The 19,727-nt window shown below is 41.0% G+C and overlaps 1 protein-coding gene across 11 annotated transcripts in view; it reads right to left on the bottom strand.

The window, feature by feature from the left end:
• Positions 1-19,727, bottom strand: part of Dhrs7b (dehydrogenase/reductase 7B) — a 59,489-nt gene that overhangs the window by 11,344 nt on the left and 28,418 nt on the right. For 9 of the 11 annotated variants that reach the window (XM_015503513.2, XM_048795435.1, XM_015503518.2 and 6 more), the window contains one exon: positions 3,280-3,458. In XM_015503513.2, coding sequence (XP_015358999.1) covers positions 3,280-3,458 — 179 coding nt within the window. Of the gene's footprint in view, positions 1-3,279; positions 3,459-9,311; positions 9,455-19,727 lie in introns of all 11 variants that reach the window. The other 2 variants (XM_048795449.1, XM_048795455.1) reach the window with 2 other exon arrangements.

Genomic DNA, 19,727 nt, shown 5'->3' with positions numbered 1-19,727 from the left:
TAAAGCTAGAAGGTTCAAAACAGGAAGGGAGAAAAAAATCCCAGTGTCCTTTAGAACTCAGGGGCCTGAGATGTCAAGGAGAAGGTGCTCTGCCCCCTGTCTCACGGTGCAAGCCCTTTCTGCACCCCACAGGTCCCCTTTGGCCCTGTTCACTCGCCATACCTGGGCTGCCCGTCTCTTGCACCTCACTTCTCTGAGAGTTGCCAGGCAGACTATAGAAATGCACTCCCAGGTCAGGGATGCTGCACAGCTTTTGGAGACTTGCTTGGTTTGTTCACTGACTTGCTTGAAGAAATGCAGAGGCCCCATAAGAGCCACAGCCATTGCTTCTGCCTGTCCCTGGTAGTCTGGTCAGGTCACAGCAGCAGCCCCACCTGCCCTTGTGCTCCTTCCCAGCGGAACAGCAAAGTCCTCACAGGACTGAAGGTGGGGACGGGGATACCCCAAAACCAGACGCCACCGTTCCTGAGGCTAGAACTGCTCAGCCAGCTTACTGAGTCCTTCTCAAATATCAGGATCCTTGGTCCCGTTAGCTTCCTCACCCCATTCTGTCGTGTCCTGATCAACACACTGAGGTGCCACCAAAGGATGTAGACTTAACCAAAGGTAGGGAGGTACCCTTCTGGAAAAGGATCATTTAAATTCTACTTTGCTTCCTAGTAAAGTCAAAAAGAGGAAATTATAATTTGTGTAGAGAGTGATAGAAATGAAAATGACACATTGGAAGGATTTCATTTTCCTTCCTTGAAAAACCTGATGCAGGGAGACAGGAAAGTTAAGGAACAAGGCTAACAGTTCCAAGGTGCCAGTTATCTAGGGCTGCAGATGAGTCCCCAGAGCTGCCTTGAACAAATCAAGATAGCTGTGCAGAGCCATGTGCTTTAGGCTAGCTGAAGCAGGCATCCAGAACATTCTGTTCCTTTAGTCACTGGTGCTACTGTTCTGTAAGGATAAGATCATGTAGCTTAAGTGCACAAGACAGGAAATTAGAAAAATACATAAAGCTATCTGAAGATTCATCATATAACCCCCAACCTTCAAGGTTAGGACAGGCAGAGCTACTGAGGGCAGTATAGATCTCCCTCCTCACAGAAGCTAGGCCACAACAGCTGGTTGTTGGTATAATCAACTGGGAGTGTTTGTACTGAGACAGCCCATTGAAAATCTGTTCCCACTTTATCTGGATGGAGGGACTCCTGTCCCCAAGATGTTAAATAGGGTAGAATATAAACTAGTGACTAGAACTCAGAAAAGACCTGACATCATATACTATATCTGCAGGTTATTTTTCTCAATTACATTTTCTATTCCCTTCACAGTCTTGGTGTCATGCGAGGAGATGCAGAATGAAGGTTCCTTCTGAACCTCCATCTATGGGGGCACCTGCAACTCACCATTCCACCCCAGCCAGCTCGCAAATCTTCTTCAAAGACTTTTAAAACTTGCTTCTCTCTGAGATCAAGAGAAGAGACTGCTGACTGCTATTTATAGTGACTGAGTAAGGTCAGAGGACTGACCATGGCAAAGGGCTTGGAGGCAGCTGTCCTTTCGAAGGTCTGGCAATTCAATGACAGATGCGGTTTCACCCCCAGAGACCTCACCTACCACCCCTGGTAGGTGGTGCACAAAGAAACTCACATTCCCTAAAGCCTTCCTGTACTTCCCCGCAAGCCTCCTGCCCTACAGACGAGGCCTGTCTCTTCTTTTGTGTTCTGCAGCCTCTAGTTACGCACAACTCCCTGCGTGACCATGTCACTCCCACCCCTGGACCAGTCAAGAACGCCCACCCTACTGGCCCACATCTTCCTATTATAGTCATCACCTCACTCCCCTAATTAAGGCTTTAGGACAGAGTTCTAGAGTCAGAGATGTGGGTCTGACTTTTGGCTTTGTGCTTTCTGGCAGGAAGTCATAAGGCAAGTCGTACTGTGATTAGCATCTCAGCTGTGATAACTTAGTGACACCCTGCACCTGAAAACGTGTGGCACAAGCTGGCATGTACAGATAGATGTGCGTCCTGGCAGCAGGCCTGACAGGGAACGCCCACTACTGAAGTGGCAGTATGCCAAGATAAATCCTTGCCTTTCTCTGGCACACTGTGACCTCCTCAAGAAGGAGGAACCTCCCTGTCTTTAATTTTTTTTTTTCCCAGTGCTAGGGATGAAGGCCTGGATTTTGTGCGGGCTAGGCAAGCCTTCTACCACTGAGCTATCCCCAGCCCCAAAGACTCTGTCTTTCATCTATTTGTCCAGCACTTGGCCCAGAGTCTCAGGATTAGAAGATACTCAGTGGGCACTGGCTTTGCCATCACAGTGGCAGGAAAGCTTACTACAGTTCTGGGAACATCTCAGCTTTCCTCCCTGGACATGTGCTTGAATATGCAGGGCACATAAAAAAGGCTAAGGAAGACGGAGGGAGCTTCACGAAGCATACTCTTTGTCTAAGTTTCCAGAATCAATGACTGAGCTCTGCAACACATCTGTGTGGGATTCCAGGAAAGGAACCAGGCCAAGGATTTGACTGACACCAGGCCTATGTCCCAGACCCCAGGCCTCAGAAGCTCAGAATACTCACTGAAGGGGAATGGCAATGAACGGTAGACCTCATTGAGGAAAAGTTGAAGTCTCACTGATCCTGTCTCCAACTCTGCCACACTTGGGAAGGGAGAGGGGGAGTATGCACCAAGGCCATGTACCAAGGTCCATGGTTTTGGCTGAGTCTAGGAAAAAAGGCATATTTTACTTGTCCCTCACAGAGGCAAAAATACTTGTTAAATGAGTTGTTCGTATCTGAAAATTGGGCAATTTCACATCAAAATCCTTCTTTCATCCAGGCGCAGTGGCACACACCTGTAATCCCAGCAGCTTGGAAGGCTGAGGCAGGAGGATCCTGAGTTCAAAGTCAGCCTTAGCAAAACTGAGGTGCCAAGCAACTCAGTGAGACCCTGTCTCCAAATAAAATACAAAACAGGGCTGGGGATGTGGCTCAGTGGCCAAGTGCCCTTGAGATCAATCCTCAATACTTAAAAAAAAAAAAAAAAAAAAATCTTCTTTTAATAAGCAGCTGGAGCTTAGGAAGGTTGCCCCTTCAATAGGTCCTGCAGTCATTTGCTTTTGCTTCCCCACTGAGAGGCAGGGGCTGTTTCTCACTGTATATAAGGCCCCACTTTTTCCAACTGGACCAAAGACAGTAAGATTGCACTTGCATTCCTGTGGCCCCTGTGTAAACAGCCCCCTCACAACTGGCTGATTCCCCACCTCAACCATCCCCACGACCCACCTCTGCCCAGCCCCGAGGTGGCGCCTGTTATCACCACCACAGTATTCTGAACGTAGACCTTCGTGCGCATCCGCTGCAGCAGCTGATAGATGCCAAAGATGCCCAGGCAGCCTAACAGCAGGGGCAGGATGGAAGTAGAGGACATCAAGTCCATGACCTTCTCCTTCAGCGGACTCTTCCTGGAAGAACCAAAACCAAATCAACTAGTGAGAAGAGAAGAGAACTCAGAGGATTTGCTGAGGCTTCTCCTATAACATACAAATCCCAGATCTCCCTTCTGCAGACCTCAGCTCTGAGCCCCAGCGAGTGTCTCTCTAGACCCTGCAGGGCACAACAACTGTTCAGCATGGTGGCACTTGTTTTCTATCACTCTGCATTGACATGAACAGACAGCAATACCACAGGCCTCAAGATGCCCCCAAGAACAAGCTGAGAGTGTCATTCGGCTTAGGATTCAGTGACCTGGTGAGTGCTATAGGACAGGGTGGCATACCAGTACTCACCTGATTTTCCTTTGAAAACCTTTATCATATTTTCACAACCAAGACCATTAAAAAAGGAAAGAAAAAGAAATTGTAACGATTCTTACAATAGCCAACAGGAATGCAGTGCAGGACAGAGCTTCCCCATGCCAAATATCAGCATCGACTCAGGCTGGTAAGCATGTTCTCTGCCATGCACAGGAACGCATTCTTAGTTAGCATGATTGCCACATGAGTGTTTGTGCAACAGTGTGCTATCAGTTCTTAGGAAACATATCCATTTTTGTCTACAATTGCCTTTAATTTCCTTATTTCTCCAGAGCCTCCCCAGCTCCTCATTCTACCAGGTACCTACAACAGATAAGTGGGGAGACACAGTTTAAGAAAGGTCAGGTATGAGCTAGTGAAGATATCAAGATGTTCTGTCACTTTGAAAGAATTGCCCTACAAGGCCACTTGACAAATGGATCAAAGACTACAAGACAAAGGTTCACCACAGACAACCTCCAGGATAATGGTGCTATGGGCACAATAACCCACAGGAAGAACAATGCTAGAAACCAGGAACAGAATTCTGGTGAAATTGGAAGCTTTAAACTATTCATTAGCTTAGGAAGAACTATGTAAAACCCACATCTACCTCCTAAATGTCCCATCTCATAAACCCACATATTTTTTTTCAGTTTAAATACTGCATTTTATTACTTGTAACTTTTCCATTTTGATTTGTAAATTTTCCGTTTTTTTTTTAAAAATTTATTTATTTATTTTAATTAGGTATATATGACTGCAGAATGCATTTTGATTCATTGTACACAATTGCAGCACAACTTTATATTCCTATGGTTGTATACGATGTAGTGTCACAACATATGTGTATCTAGGGTCATGATGTCCATCTCCTTCCACCATCTTTCCTGCCCCCATGTGCCTCCCTCTTCTCCCTCCCCTTTGCCCAAAGTTCCTCCATTTTTCCCATGCCTCCCCCCTCCCCGTTATGGATTGGCATCCACTTATCAGAGAGAACATTCGGCCTTTGGTTTTTTGGGTTTGGCTTATTTTGCTTAGCATGATATTCTCTAACTCTATCCATTTACCTGCAAATGCCATGATTTCATTCTCTTTTAATGCTGAGTAATAGTCCATTATGTATATATAGCACAGTTTCTTTATCCATTCATCTACTGAAGGGCATCTAGGTTGGTTCCACAGTTTAGCTATTGTGAATTGAGCTGCTATGAAAATTAACGTGGCTGCGTTACTATAGTAGGCTGATTTTAAGGCCTTTGGGTATAGTCTGAGGAGTGGGATAGCTGGGTCAAATGGTGGTTCCATTCCAAGTTTTCTAAGGAATCTCCATACTGCTTTCCAGATTGGATGCACAAATTTGCAGTCCCCTCAGTCCCACCAGTAGGAGTGTGCCTTTTCCCCAACATCTTTGCCAAAATTTATTGTTGTTTGTATTCTTTATCGCTGCCATTCTGACTGGAGATGAAATCTCAAGAGTAGTTTTGATTTGCATTTCTCTAATTACAAGAGATGTTGAACAATTTTTCATATATTTGTTGATCAAGTATATATCTTCTTCTGATGCTCAAGGGCACCTGAAGAACAGAGCTGGCAACCTGAGGCTAAGGTACAACTCCACCAGAGGCCATGAGCATCAAGTACCAAGTACTCAGCCTGTCATCTCCCAAAATTCAAAGGTCCCTGAGCCCACCCAAAAAGCACTAACTGTGGGGGGAGGGGGGAAGAACAAGGAAAACACTGACTGTGGCATAGTGACAGCAGAGCAGGGGTCCTGAAAATGAACGCTTAAGTCCAGCCTAGCTGGTATCACATCCTACCCCAGCCATTTACACCCTAGAGATGGGACCTAACTGCTTTGGGCCTCAAAGTCCTCATCTCTGAGATGAGGGTATGCAAGAACCCACCTCCCAGGTCTGTTAAGAGATGTAATAAACCAATCCTTGTGCAGGGACCCTGGCTCAGGCAAGCACCCAGGGAACACAGCTGCAGCAGCAGCATCCCAAACTCCTGGTCCAGGAAGTTGTTTCTCAGCAGCCAGATCTCCAAGGTTTCTCAAAGAGTCCCAGGTTTACAAATGTTGGTTCTTCCCAAATGAAATAAACTCATTAAACTACATAGGGTTCAATGTAGTTTAATTTTTATAGCTTCAGAGACCCTTTGATTTAACTAATAAATAGGAAAAAACAGAAGTCAGTATCCCATGTCCCAACTTTTGTGTCAGAAAATGTTACCAAGGCCAGCACAACACAAAATTTGGCAGCGTGGGGTGGTGGGGTGTTGAACTGTCCCTCAGTCCTTTTCAGGGAGAAGCACAATGAAAACAAACCAGGCTTCGAGGTTCCCAAGTGGAAGATAATTAAAACTCCCAACAAGTTGCATTTTCATGCAACCTAATTAAAACTCAAGCCAGCATTAGAGCAGATTATGCTAAGTTAAGTTAGCCAATCCCCAAAATACAAATGCCAAATGTCTTCTCTGATATAAGGGGGGTGACTCAAAATGGGGTAGGGAGGAAGAGCATGAGAAGAAGACTACCACTAAATAGGGAAGAGAGGTGGGAGGGAAAAAGAGGGAGAAGGGGAACTGCATGGAAAAGGGAAGGAGACCCCCTTTGTTGTACAGAATACAGGTATGAAGATGTGAGGGGAAAAAAAAAAAGAAGTGAGTCACATTAGATTGGGTAGAGAGAAGAGATGGGAGGGGAGAGGAGGGGAAGGGGGGAATGGAAGGACAACAAAATAAAATAGGCACTACTATTGCTGTATGTATATAGGTGACTGTATGACCAATGTGATTCTGCAACCTGTATACTCAGAAAAATGAGAAATTATACCCATCTGATTCAAATGTATGCTATGTCAAGATCATTGTACTGTCATGTATAACTAATTAAAACAAAACAAAACTCAAGCCAGCAACCTACAACATGAACAAGAGAGAGAAAGCTACACAATGTCCTAGATGTTTCTAGGGTTCTCTGAACACCTGACACAACATCACATGCCAAGTCTTGGTCCCCTGGCCTTGGGGATCAATTTGCCTTAGGCAAACATGGCACGGGGTTAACAGGATCCATCCTTAGTCCACGGTCACCGTCTGTGGGGAGAGTGCACAGCTGCCTTGTCTGTAGTGACAGAATGCACAGTGGTGACAGAATGCACAGTAAATTAAAAATCAGTGCCAATCTTCCCCAGGAAAAGAAGGATGATGATGGTGGAAAAAAATATATCGAAGCAAGCCATTTATTTGAGAATCAGGTTCAGTCTTAGCATAATTTCCCTGACCAGACAAAACTGTTCAAATGAGCACTCCTAACACTTTCCAGAAGATCAAATTCTTAAAGACCTCTCAAGTTTTATTCTGCTCTGCAGTGATGGGCGCCCAGGCTGCTAGGTCTTCCCAACCTCTCAGAAACAGCTTTACCATGATGGCCAAGAATTAGACAATGATCACCCACAATGCCTTGCTGTGAAGTTCCAGGAGCCTTCTCCCATCAAAGGGGACTACTATAAAGTAGGAGACAGGAACTGTGTCCTAACTGGCCACATTTCAGATTAAAACTAAATTTTCTATATAATTTATAGCAAAGTTAAAGGAAAACAAGCCTGTTTTCTTTGAAAATTGCATAAGAGGAACTTTAATGTGCTTATAAATTATGTATTTCATATCAGAATGCTTATTAACTGCTAGTTTCAAATATATAGCCAGAGCATGGACTAGGAAGGCAAGACTATAGCGTTACCTTAGGTTAGATAGAGGGAAGTGATGGGAGAGGAGGAGAAGAGAGGGAGTGTGGGGATAAGGAACATAGTAGAATGAAACAGACATTATTACTTTATGTATAATGTGATTCTGCAACATGTACACTCTGAAAAATGAGAAATTATATCCCATCTATATATGATATATCAAAGTGCATAAATGCATTCTACTGTCATGTATGACTAATTAAGATAAATTTAAAAATTAATAAAAAAAGAAAAAAAATACATCTTATGTTCCAAAGAAGACTAAAACATACATTGAAAACCCTGAGCATTTTAGTGTCAAGTTAGAATGTCCAGTTCCTTAATGTCAACTTAGTTTGTTATATAAATAGATATTAGACATTGAGAACATGTTTTCTGTAACAAAATAAAATGGTTCTAGACAATATAAAAAGGATCATATACATACCTTAAGAATTGGTAGTAAACCATGGCTGGGGATATAGCTCAGTTGTATATAAACATAATTTTGTTGGTATGTAACCATACCCACTTATAAATGTACTTAATGCCATTGAACTATACAAATTAAAGATGTTAAAATAGTAGACTTTATATTTTGTATATTATCACAATAAAGTACAAGACAGGTGTGGTGGCAGAAAAGAAAAAAAGGGAGTGGGAAAAATTATCTTGCTCATCATTTCCAGCATTGGAGATGGAAAGAAGAGACAGTCTTTCCAGCACCATCGTGAGCCATAGCAGGAAGCAGGGCAAGGACATGTACAGAGAGAAAGGTCAGAAAAGGAAGGAGATACCTCCATAGAAAACAAAAGATCATCTAAAAGACAAACTGTCTACGCATGCAGTGTGTGCACCACAGTCACATCCACACTCTTCACTGCCAGAGAAAGGACTCGAGGCGTGAATTTGCAATAATGAGCCACATAAACTGATGTGAGGTAGAGCAACTCAGAGATCACAGGCTAAGGATGTCTGCTTGTAGTTTCATATATGACAATATTAGTGAGCTCTGGAAATAGGTTAAAAGAGTTTAAAAGAATGAAAATCCCTTCAAGGGTAAGTATTTCTCAGACCCAAGCAGAGTTCCTGGGTTCTCTGTGACTTTGGATTCAGTTGCTCCCTTATTTCCCATCAAAAGGTCAAGTGCTTTCAGAACCTCAAATCAGAAATGAGACTATCACCCTAAGATCAACTCTGAACAGAAATGTCATCCTTTATGGATTAGCATACTTTAACTAAAATTCTCCATTGTAATTCACAGATGGAATCTGTTCCTAAAACTCCTTTTGTCTCTCATACAATTAAAAAACACATATAAAACAAAATACAAACAGGCAATTGAAATCAACTCAGAAGCCACAACATAAAAATTAAATAACTACACCTGAGAATCTAAAAATATTTGAAAGTTTTAAAAAGCATCATTTCAGGTCTGTAAGAAGGATGAGTCATGAGACAATTTGTCATGTTACAAGAAAATTAGGCTAAAGGGCAGAGTGTGTTCCAACTGGAAAGCAGGACACTGAAGTCACATGGCAAGGAGTGGTTCAGTATCAGCAAAAGCATTTAGGATCCTGTCCATACAAACCTACACCTACCCTTATGTTTCATAACTGATGACCAATTCTAACCAGCTGGACTACTTAAAGTGACATGTTTATGACCAGTATCTGAAAATATATCTGCAAATTTTATCTGTTTTCACAAAGTAAAAGCAGAGTAAGCTGCTCTTTTCTGAGAAGCAGCAGCCAAAGTTGTCTTCAACTAGAAAGAAAGAACAATATCATACCTAAGATGGCAGCTACTTTGTCAGTGGTGGGTCCCAGCACCAGTGTCTTCTCTGGTCTTTTGACCGTGGGACTGGGAACCAGAAGATACCTTGAAGTCCACAGCACCTCCTTGGAATGCTGGAACAAGCCAGAGATGAGTGGCCTGTGGGTAGTATTTGGAATAGCAGACTGAGGGCCTCTGGTTTAAAGGAAAGTAGGCTGGCATCAGCAGAAACAGAGTTATCAATTCTGGGAAGAGGAACCCTGTTCAAGTGACCTCTGCTCTCCACTAATGCACTGGGCACACACTTCCCAGTAATCCCATCCAGGAAGGGCAGGAAGAAAGGTGCCAAAGCTCAGCTTCAGCCTCTGCAGGGAAGCACAGTGACCACACCGAGGCATAGCACCATGCAGAGATTGACCATTTATTATAGTCCAAAGTCTTAGTTCTCTGGGTTTTTGTTTGTTTGGTTGGTTCCAGGGATTGAACCCAAGAGCACTAAACCACTGAGCCACAACCCCAGCTTGTTTTTGGATTTTATTTAGAGACAGGGTCTTGATGAATTGCTTAGGACCTTGCTAAATTGCTGAGCCTGGCTTTGAACTCACGATCCTCCTGCCACAGCCTCCTGAGCCACTGGGATTATAGGCATGTGCCACCAAGCCCAGCTCAGTTTTCAGTTTTTTAACCCGGCACTGACTATGGCTACTTACACACACTGACATACAAGTGAATTTAGTGTTTTTGGAAGATGCTGAATGATCTCACCCTCTTTCCTCGAAAACACACAAGAGGAACAGGCCCCTCTGGATAAAGACTGAACAAAGCACTTTCTGTTCTTGGAAAAGTAGAAAAAAAGCACCAAATTGGCACCAGAACCAAGTTCAAGGCCACCCTACACCTATTTATTATGGGACACACAAATTTATTCTCTAACCATGACTAAGAGTTCTCATGTCAAAATGGATTGTTTCTATGACAAAATACATAGGAAAGCATACTTTGTAAATGTGAACATTCTGAACAACGTGCTGACTCATAAACTGACTGAAAGAAGGCAATTTCCACAGAGGATTTCATGAGTGTTCTAAGCAATGGCAGTCACTTTGGCAGCTTTATGGGCAGTTCATATGTAAATATGGCTAGAAAAAGACCAACTTTATTACTTTGTATCCACACCTAGGATCATCTCAGGTCCTGGTTGTCATTCATGTGTCCACTCAAGTGCCACTGGGTACCAGGCCCTGGGCTAAGACTCGGCTGTAAGGCAATGAACATAGTAGATAAGCTGTCTGACCTCATGGAGTTCACAGTCTCAACAGGCAGACTGACAATAAACAAAGAAACACAAAAATTAAATGATTATAATTGTTATACTGAAAGAAAGCATCATTGTGAAGCAAACGAAGAGTGGTGAGCTATCTAAGGTGAAAGACTTGCCCAGGGATTTCACTCAGAGTCAAAACAATTCAGACCACTGTGCTGAACAAACAGCACTGTTGCTCCTGGCCCAGGACCACTGCCAGTTTATGAATCCTAGATCTTAGATTGTTACCTTTAAAAATTACATACTGTATAACAGCCAGCCATAGAGGTGTATGCCTGTGATCCCAGCTACTTTGAGAGGATGAGACAGGCAGATGAAAAATTCAAGGTCAGCTCAGGAAATTTAGCAAAACCCTATCCCAAAACAGAATTTTTAAAAGAAATCTGGGGGCATAGCTCAGTGGTGCAACGTTTAACTAATCTGTGTGATGTCCTGGGTTCAATCCTCTGTACCACAAAACAAAACACAAACAGCAACATGAGCTGGGGGTGTGGCTCAGTGGTAGAGTGCTTGCCTACCATGTGTAAAGCACTGGGTTTGATTCACAGCACCACATAAAAAAATTAAGATTGTGTCCATTTACAACTAAAAGTATTTTTAAAAAACAAAACAACAACAACAACAACAAAAAAAAACTAACCCATCAACAAGACAAGGTGCCAGTGTAAATATGAGATCAGGCATCCAGTAGTGTAAAAGAAGCTGCTAGAACCTAAACCAAAATATCTAATAGGAACTATGTATAGGCATTAGTTTCAGAAACTGGAATAAAATACAATTCGTGGTATTTGCGTTCAAGATTGAACACAATTATGCAAAATAGCTGCTGTAATATAGATTCATTTGGCAAACACTTACTAAGCATCTATGGTGTGCTGAATGTTCCAGGCTCTGGGGTGCAGTGAACAAAGCAGGGAATAAATGATTGTCCTCAGAGAAATGATGAGCCACTGAGACACAGTAAATCAGATAGAGGAAGTGATGGGAGTTATGAACATTTGCCTAAAAACCTGAAGAAGTGTTTACAGTCGATGGATAAAATTCTGATTAAGTACTTTTTAAATTATGTTCCATTCATTTGAAACAATATGTTCTTTGTATTTCATTCCTTTCAGTCAGCCAACAAATCTTTATGGAGTACCAACTAAGGATGTGGAGTTAGGGCCCAAAGTAGTGGAATAGAGACCCAGACCCTGATGTACAGTGTTTATGAACTATGGCAAGGAAGAGAACAAGCAGTAGAGAAATACTTGATTACTGTGTAGCAAGCGCGACAAAGAGATGAACCAGTGCTATTTTAAGCATTTAGCTAATCTGGTCATTTGTATTGCTTTCCCCTCTACTAAAATTTCCTCTTTATGTTCATAGAGGACATCAGAGTGGGAGAAGGAAGGGACCTCACTATGAAACTTCACAGCAAGCAGACTCAGGGACATTTGTACCAGGAATAGAAGCACAACAAAAACCAATTTTAGTTTCAGCTGTGTTTTTTAAAGTGACTTAGTTCCCTGAAATACAGCAGAGTATCCAGCACATAGACTCAGGAAGCCAAAATCACAGATTTGACCAAACTCAAGGACCAAATATCCTCCCATTGTCCTAACCATAGACCAAAGCCATCTCTTTCAAATTTGACTCCACATTTACATTGAACCTACATTTTAAATGATGTCAAGTATGCTCAAGTATATTATGAGCCTTCACTATAGACAACATTCTTTAATGTTGATATTTGGCAAATGAGAGGTAGAAGAAAAACTGAGTCTCTGAGGATTTACTCTTGGCTGCTATCTACCTTGGTAATGCCTCATCTTTTTTTTTTTTTTAAGTTTTAATCAATTTATTGAGGTTATTTCAAGTATACCATCCTATAAATTCTTTCTTGATCTATTTTTTTTTTTTTTATTGCCTCCTCATCTTTCATGTCCTGCCTGGGCACCATCTCCTCCCTGAAGCTTTTAAAACACCCAGCAACCCTGGCCTTCATACCCGGGGAGAGATAAGTACCACAATGACTTCCCCCACACAACTTCCTTCCTGGATGCCGGTCCTGAGAAGAGAATTTGCCTTCTTATTTTCTGCCTCCCACCACCTTCTATGGGTGAGAATTTCATAAATGCCTGTTGAATGAAAATGAATTGTTAGGATAAACTACTCCAGTCCTCTTGGATTACAAAAAGCACTCGGTCTCAGATGTGTCATTTTATTTGCCTAATAGTCTCAGTAATGAGCAGAAACCCCAAACCCGAAACTCCATGAACAAGAGTGCTTACAATCTATTTTAACTACTTGTCAGTTGGCATAAGAAAACCCAAACATTCCTGAAGTTTTATTTCTGCAAAAGATCACTAAAACAATAAAAATTAACAGGTTACACCCTAGGATTCAAAATTCAGTGTTATTTCAACTAGTCTCATGGTTGAAATCAGATTATTTTAAATTCTAATTCTTGGTTTCCTCTCTCATAGACAATCTGCCTTAATAGAGGCTGATGTTCCACCCCAAACTCTTAAAATATTTTTAGAACTGAAAAACAGGATTGAGTAATTTAATTAAGAAATGCCCTTTACTCCAAAGCAGTTTTTTTTTTTTAATTCATTTTTTAGTTTTTCGGCGGACACAACATCTTTGTTTGTATGTGGTGCTGAGTATTGAACCCGGGCCACACGCATGCCAGGTGAGTGTGCTACCGCTTAAGCCACATCCCCAGCCCTCCAAAGCAGTTTTTGAAAGAAAATATTTATTTATAATGATCCTACTTAAAATTTGTATTGCATGGTTTTAATGCCAGAATATAGGACGGCCACATACTGAAAGGGTAATTGGGAAGGAAAGCTTAATAACTTGAGAGGGCTTTGCCATTGCCAATGTCTATGCTTTCATTTAAAAATAACCTTGCTAGGGCCCTAACAATCCATTTTATCTTGCATCCTAGCACATATTTCCCTGAGGACACGGCTGTGTCTCTTCAGGACAAACCCACAGTAAGTAGTTAAGCCATCTATTTCACCCATTGTTAGCACATTTCCCACCTTCTCTCCCCGCCTCCCTACTGGGGATTGAACTCAGGGGCACTCAACCACTGAGCCACATCCCCAACCCATTTTTGTATTTTATTCAGCAACAGAGTCTCACCGACTTGCTCAGTGCCTCACAGTTGCTGAGGCTGGCTTTGAACTCACGATCTTTTTGCCTCAGCCCCTCAAGCCAGGCAGGCACCACTGTGCCTGGCTATATTTCCCACTTTTCACAGATCAATTTTTCTCCCTTTATTTCTCTCACAGGGCCTTTTCAGGTGGGAGGGAAAAAAACAATTTAGCAAATTCTGGAATATATATTAAAAGAAAAAAATACCATAAGTTGAAAACATCATTGATACATTTACCATAGTCAGACACAGTGGCACACACCTGTAATCCCAGCGACTCAGGAGATGAGGCAAGATCATAAGTTCTAGACCAGCCTTGGCAACTTAGCAAGGCCCTAAGCAATTTAGTAAGACTCTGTCTCAAAAAAAAAAAAAAATGGGACAGGGATGTGGCTCAGAGGGAAAACATCTCCAGTACCATGCCGCCGACACATACCTATGTCCCTTGACACACAACCTAAAAAAAAGTGCAGATCTAGGGCCCTACTCAGCCTTTGAAATCACTAACACAGGAAGAGGTGAGACCTGAGAGTATGGACTCAATATCCTCCTCTGATTTTAATGGGTACTAAAATTTGATGTCTGAAGTCCCTGAAGATCATTTTCCTTATCATTCTCAGTGACATTATTGAATCTTCCCACCCACAAACATAGAATATCTATCCATTTATTTAGTTCTTAGGCATTTTTCATCATTGTTTTGTAGTTTTTCTCATATAAAATGTGTATGAAGGCTGGGGTTGTATCTCAGTGGTAGAACACTTGCCTGGCATGTGTGAGGCANGCCCGCTTTTTTTTTTTTTTTTTTTGGTACTAGGGATTGAACACTCAGGGGCTCTCAACACAGCAGTTGCTTAGGGCCTCACGAAGTTACTGAGGCTGGCTTTGAACTCCGATCCTCCTGCCTCAGCCTCCTGAGCTGCTGGGATTACAAGCATGGGCCACCATGCCCAGCTGATTTTTAGTTTAATTTCATCATCATTTGAAAGCTGAAAGCAGACAGTGTGTGATTTTTCCCCCCCTCTAATACTGGGAATTGAGCCTAGGGGTGATCTAACACTGAGCTACATCTCAAACCTTACATGTTAATTACATCCAGTTGACTGATGGTACTGTTGAGTTCAACTATTTTTTTTTTTTTTTTTTTTGGTGGGGTGGTACACCAGGGATTGAACTCAAGGGCACTCGAACACTAAGCGTATCTCCAGCCCTATTTTGTATTTTATTTAGAGACAGGGTCTCACTGAGTTGCTTAATTCATTGATTTTGCTGAGGCTGGCTTTGAACATGGGGTCCTCCTGCCTCAGCCTCCCAAACCACTAGGATTATAAGGTATGCGCCACCACACCCAGCTCAACTATGTTCTTAATTGACTTTCAGTGTGCTGAACTCATATCTGACAGAGGGATGTTGAAGTCTCCAAATACAATAGTGGATTCATGATTCTCCCTGCAGTTCTATCAATTTCTGCCTCATGTACTTTAATGCTCTGTTGTTAAGTGCATACATACTAAGAATTGCTGTGTCTTTTTAGAGAATTGATCCTTTTATCACAATGTAATGCCCCTCTTTAACCCTAAAAACTTTCCTTGCCCTGTAGTTTGCTATGTATGGTTTTGAAGACAATAAATTCTACTTCTGCATTCTTTTGATTAGTGTTAGTATGGTAGACCTTTTCCATCCCTTTTTTTTTTGCAGTGCTGGGGATCAAACGCAGAGCTTTACACATGTGAGGCAAGTGATCTACTGAGCTACACTACCAGTCTCATCCCTTTTCTTTTAATCTACACGTGTCCTTATATTTAAAGTGGGTTTCTTATAGATAACATATAGTTGGATCTTACATTTTTGATCCACTCTAACAATCTGTCTTTTCATTGGTGTATGAGACCACTGGCACTTTGAGTGATTATTGCTATAACTGGATTAGTCTCTACCATATTTGTAACATTTTTGTTTATTGCTTTCGTGTTTTGTTCCTCTTCTTGTCTTCCACACTTTTTCTGTCCTTTGCAATTTTCACTGAACATTTTATATGATTCCATTTTCTCCTTTTTGAGGATATCGATTCTTTTTTCACCTTTTAAAGTGGCTGCCCTTCAGTTTGCAATGTACATTTACAATGAAGCTAAGGCCACCTTCAAATAACATAGCATTTCAGACACTCAAAGTATCCTATAACAAAATATTCCTGATTCCTCTATCCCTCTCTTGTATCATGGCTGTTATTCAGTTCACAGATAATAGCCTATGTAAACACATAGGTGTATAAGCATACGTAATCAAATATATTGTTGCTATTATATTTTAACAAACTTTTACCTGTTAGATTAATTAAGAAAAAGAAGGAATTGGGGCTGGGGTTATGGCTTAAAGGTAGAGCACCTGCCCTGGGTTCAATCCCCAACACTATAAATAAATAGACAGATAGATAGATAGATAGATCAAGCCCATTGATAAATTGAAAAATGTTAAGAAAGAAGGAATCAAGCCTATCGATAATCTTTATTTTAGGATTACTGACCTCTAAAACTATAACATAATAAACCTGTTGGTTTTGAAGACAATAAATTTGTGGTAATTTACTACAGTAATAATATAAAACTAGTAAAATTTTTTCCATCAAATTTGGAGATTTTTTGGCCATTATTTCTGTTAGGACACTGCCAGGGAATGCAGGATCTAAGGAGCAGGGTGCACCTCAGCTGCCAGCCATCACTGTGAACACCACAGAAGAGGGCCACTGCCACATGCACCCCACCTGCCGGCCACCCCTATGCACACCCCAGAAGCAGACACAAGCTCCCCAGTCACCAGCTGCAGCCAAGCACACCCCAGAGTGGCCTGCCACTGTGCATACCTTGGCTGCTGTCCCAAGCCTCATCAGTGAGCTGCCCCATGCCTCTGTTACCAGTGTCACACCTCTGCTGCAGGCCATCATACCCCCTACACCCAAAATCAACACAAGCAAACTCTTACCTGTTTTGATTGCTAGAGAAACATTTAAACATTTAAGGATTTTTGTTTTGTTTTTTTAAACCTGGAAGAGACATGGCCATTAAGCCACGGACAATCAGAGGCCTTTTCTTCTTTCCCTCTAAAGAGAGGGTAAGAAGTGTGCCTAGACATACTAAGAAATAGTGGGAGCGTTCTAGATTCTCCCCAGAGGTGGACAAAACAAGGTCTATGTGGCTAGATGCAAAGATGTAAGTTCTCTGCAGTTTTTTTCAAGAAGAAAAATGAATTAGACTGCAGGTGTAGGGGAAGGGAATGTACCCAAATATATAGCTCCCCAACACAGCTGGGACACAGCTGGTGTGGTTACTACCTCCATACCCAGAGGAATTTGGAGGACGAGCCAAGGAGGTGTGGACACTTACTGTACCTCCCAAATCCAAATCCAGAAGGCCCAATAAGAAATATCTCCATCTTAAACAGCTCAGTAAGGAATAATTTAAGACTTTCTAATATTAGGGTTTTTTTTTTTAATTTCACTGGTCATTGTCATGTTGATAAGTTTCCCTTCATATTTGATAATTACATACTTTAATTCAATTGTATGTATTTCTTTTAATTTTTTTGTTATTTTTTTAAGCCTGGGGAGCTTAACCACTGAACTATATCCCCAGCCCTTTTTATATTTTTATTTGAGGCAGGGTCTTGCTAAGTTGCTTTGGGCCTCATTAAGTTGCGAAGGATGGTCTTGAACTTGGAATCTTCCTGCCTCAGCCTCCTGAGTTGCTAGAATTACAAATGTATGCCACCATTCAACCTTTTAAGGTTTTCAGTGTTAATTTGATTTATTCCTTTTTTCATCTTGTTCATTTTTGTACTCTTTTCCAATTTGTCTTTTTCTTCCTGTATTATCTGCTGCTGTCTCCTCTGCCTTTGTTTTTGTTTGTCTGTTTCCATGCCCTTTATTGTTTAACAGTAATTTTACTTTAATGACTAATTTTTCAGCCTAAAGTATTACTCCCCTTTTCTATGCTTAAAACTAGTGGAGAACATTTTCAGTAAGTTTTTATGGTTCATTAGTATGTTTTTGCCCCAAAGGGGTTCCCTACTGGTGAATATTTTCTCTCAAAGACAGTGTGATCACACTGGGTGGATGTTTTCACATGGAGATAATCCCCAACTCTGGGGCACACAATGAAGTGAAAGCCACTCCTAAAAAGACCTCACCTAATAGTGTGAAGATATCCATCACACCCAACACAGTGGAGCACAAACTGTAATCCCAGCAGCTCAAAAGGCTGAGGCAGGAGGATTGCAAATTCAAAAAGGCAACCTCACAACTTGGCGAGACCCCGTCTCAAAAAATAAAAAAGGGATAGGGATGTGGCTCAGTGGTTAAGTACCCTTGTTTCAATCCCTGGTACCAATACATACATACATACATACATACAAGATATCCATCACAACAAAAGAATAGATTTTAACACAGCAACAGAGATTTAACAAAGAAAACGAGGCAATAAAAAACTCTAAAATTTCAAAACTCCCCAACAACTAAATCCAGGGATATTGAAGTGAAGGAAATGCGGGACAAAGAATTCAAAAAACTGATTGTTAAAATGGTCACTGAACAAAAAGATGATCTAAGGAATATACCAAGGAAGAAAACATGGACATGGAAAGAGCACTTCGAGAAAGAGAATTCTGTGGAGAGTGGAAATGAAAAATGAAATCAAAAACTTAGTAGAAAGAACCACCAACAGACTACAATTATGCAGAAGAAAGAATATCAGGGCCTGAATACAAGGTATAGGAATTGGAGCATACAGACTATAACAAACAAAAAACTTGAAACTCTGAGCAGAATATACAAGAGCTTGGGGATAACATTAAAAGGCCAAACTTAAGGATTCATAGGTCTTGAGAAAGGAGAAGAGAACACACCAATGGTACAGAAAACATATTCAGTGAAATAATAACAGAAAATTATCTGAATCTTTGGAATGAGATGGACTTGCAGGTACTGAAGGCATTTAGAACTCCAAACAGAACCAAAAAGAATCAGTCCATGATCTATTTATAGTTAAAATGCTAAAAGTTCAGAATAAAACAATTTTAAAAGTTGCAAGAGAGAAACACCAATGCACTTATAAAGGCAAATTAATTAGAATAACAGCAGATTTCACTGCAAAAACTAAAAGCTAAGAGGGCTCTAAAACAAAGTAACTGGCAACCTAGATTACTCAGTTATCCTTCAAAATCAAACAAATAAATAAAAACCTTGCAAGATAAGCATAAAATAAAAAAAATCCACCACCACTACACCAGCATTGCACTTGATTCATTTAATTATACTTGAATGATTCCTACACACGGGAGAGGAAGATGAAAAAGAACAAATAATATCAGAAAAATAAATAAGCAAATGAAAATTAGGAGTGATTCAAACACTAGAAATAAAAGGAAATGACAGCAAGTAACACATAACAACAATGAACTTAAATGATCTTAATTCTCCAACTAAAAGACACTGACTAGAAAATTAAAAAAAAAAAAAATTATATATTGTCTCCAAGAAACACACTTCACAGGCTAAGACATTCACAGATGGAAAGGATGGAAAATAATATTCCACATAAAATGGAATCTGAAAACAGGCAGGAGTAACCACTCTCAGTATCAGATGAAGCAGACTTCAAGTCAAGATTACATATTGGTAAAGGGAACAATTCAACAAGAAGATATAATGATTGTAAGTATTCATATCCCAAATCTTAAAACAAACATCACTCGATATACAGAGACTGACTGACCACAAATCAATCATAGTAGGGGACTTCATACCACTCTCACTCTCACCAGACAGAAAATCAAAAAAGACACATCAGATTTAAACTTTACTATAAATCAACTGGACTTAACAGACATCTTCAAAATATTTTATCCAACAACAACTAAATACACTCATTTTTTTCAGCTGCTCATGGAACTTTCTCCCAAACTGA

The sequence above is a fragment of the Marmota marmota genome, unplaced genomic scaffold (genome assembly GCF_001458135.2).
Source record: "Marmota marmota marmota unplaced genomic scaffold, marMar, whole genome shotgun sequence".
In the NCBI taxonomy this organism is placed as follows: domain Eukaryota; kingdom Metazoa; phylum Chordata; class Mammalia; order Rodentia; family Sciuridae; genus Marmota; species Marmota marmota.
Note: the sequence above shows the minus strand (reverse complement) of the source record. Positions and strands in the feature narration are given on the sequence as shown.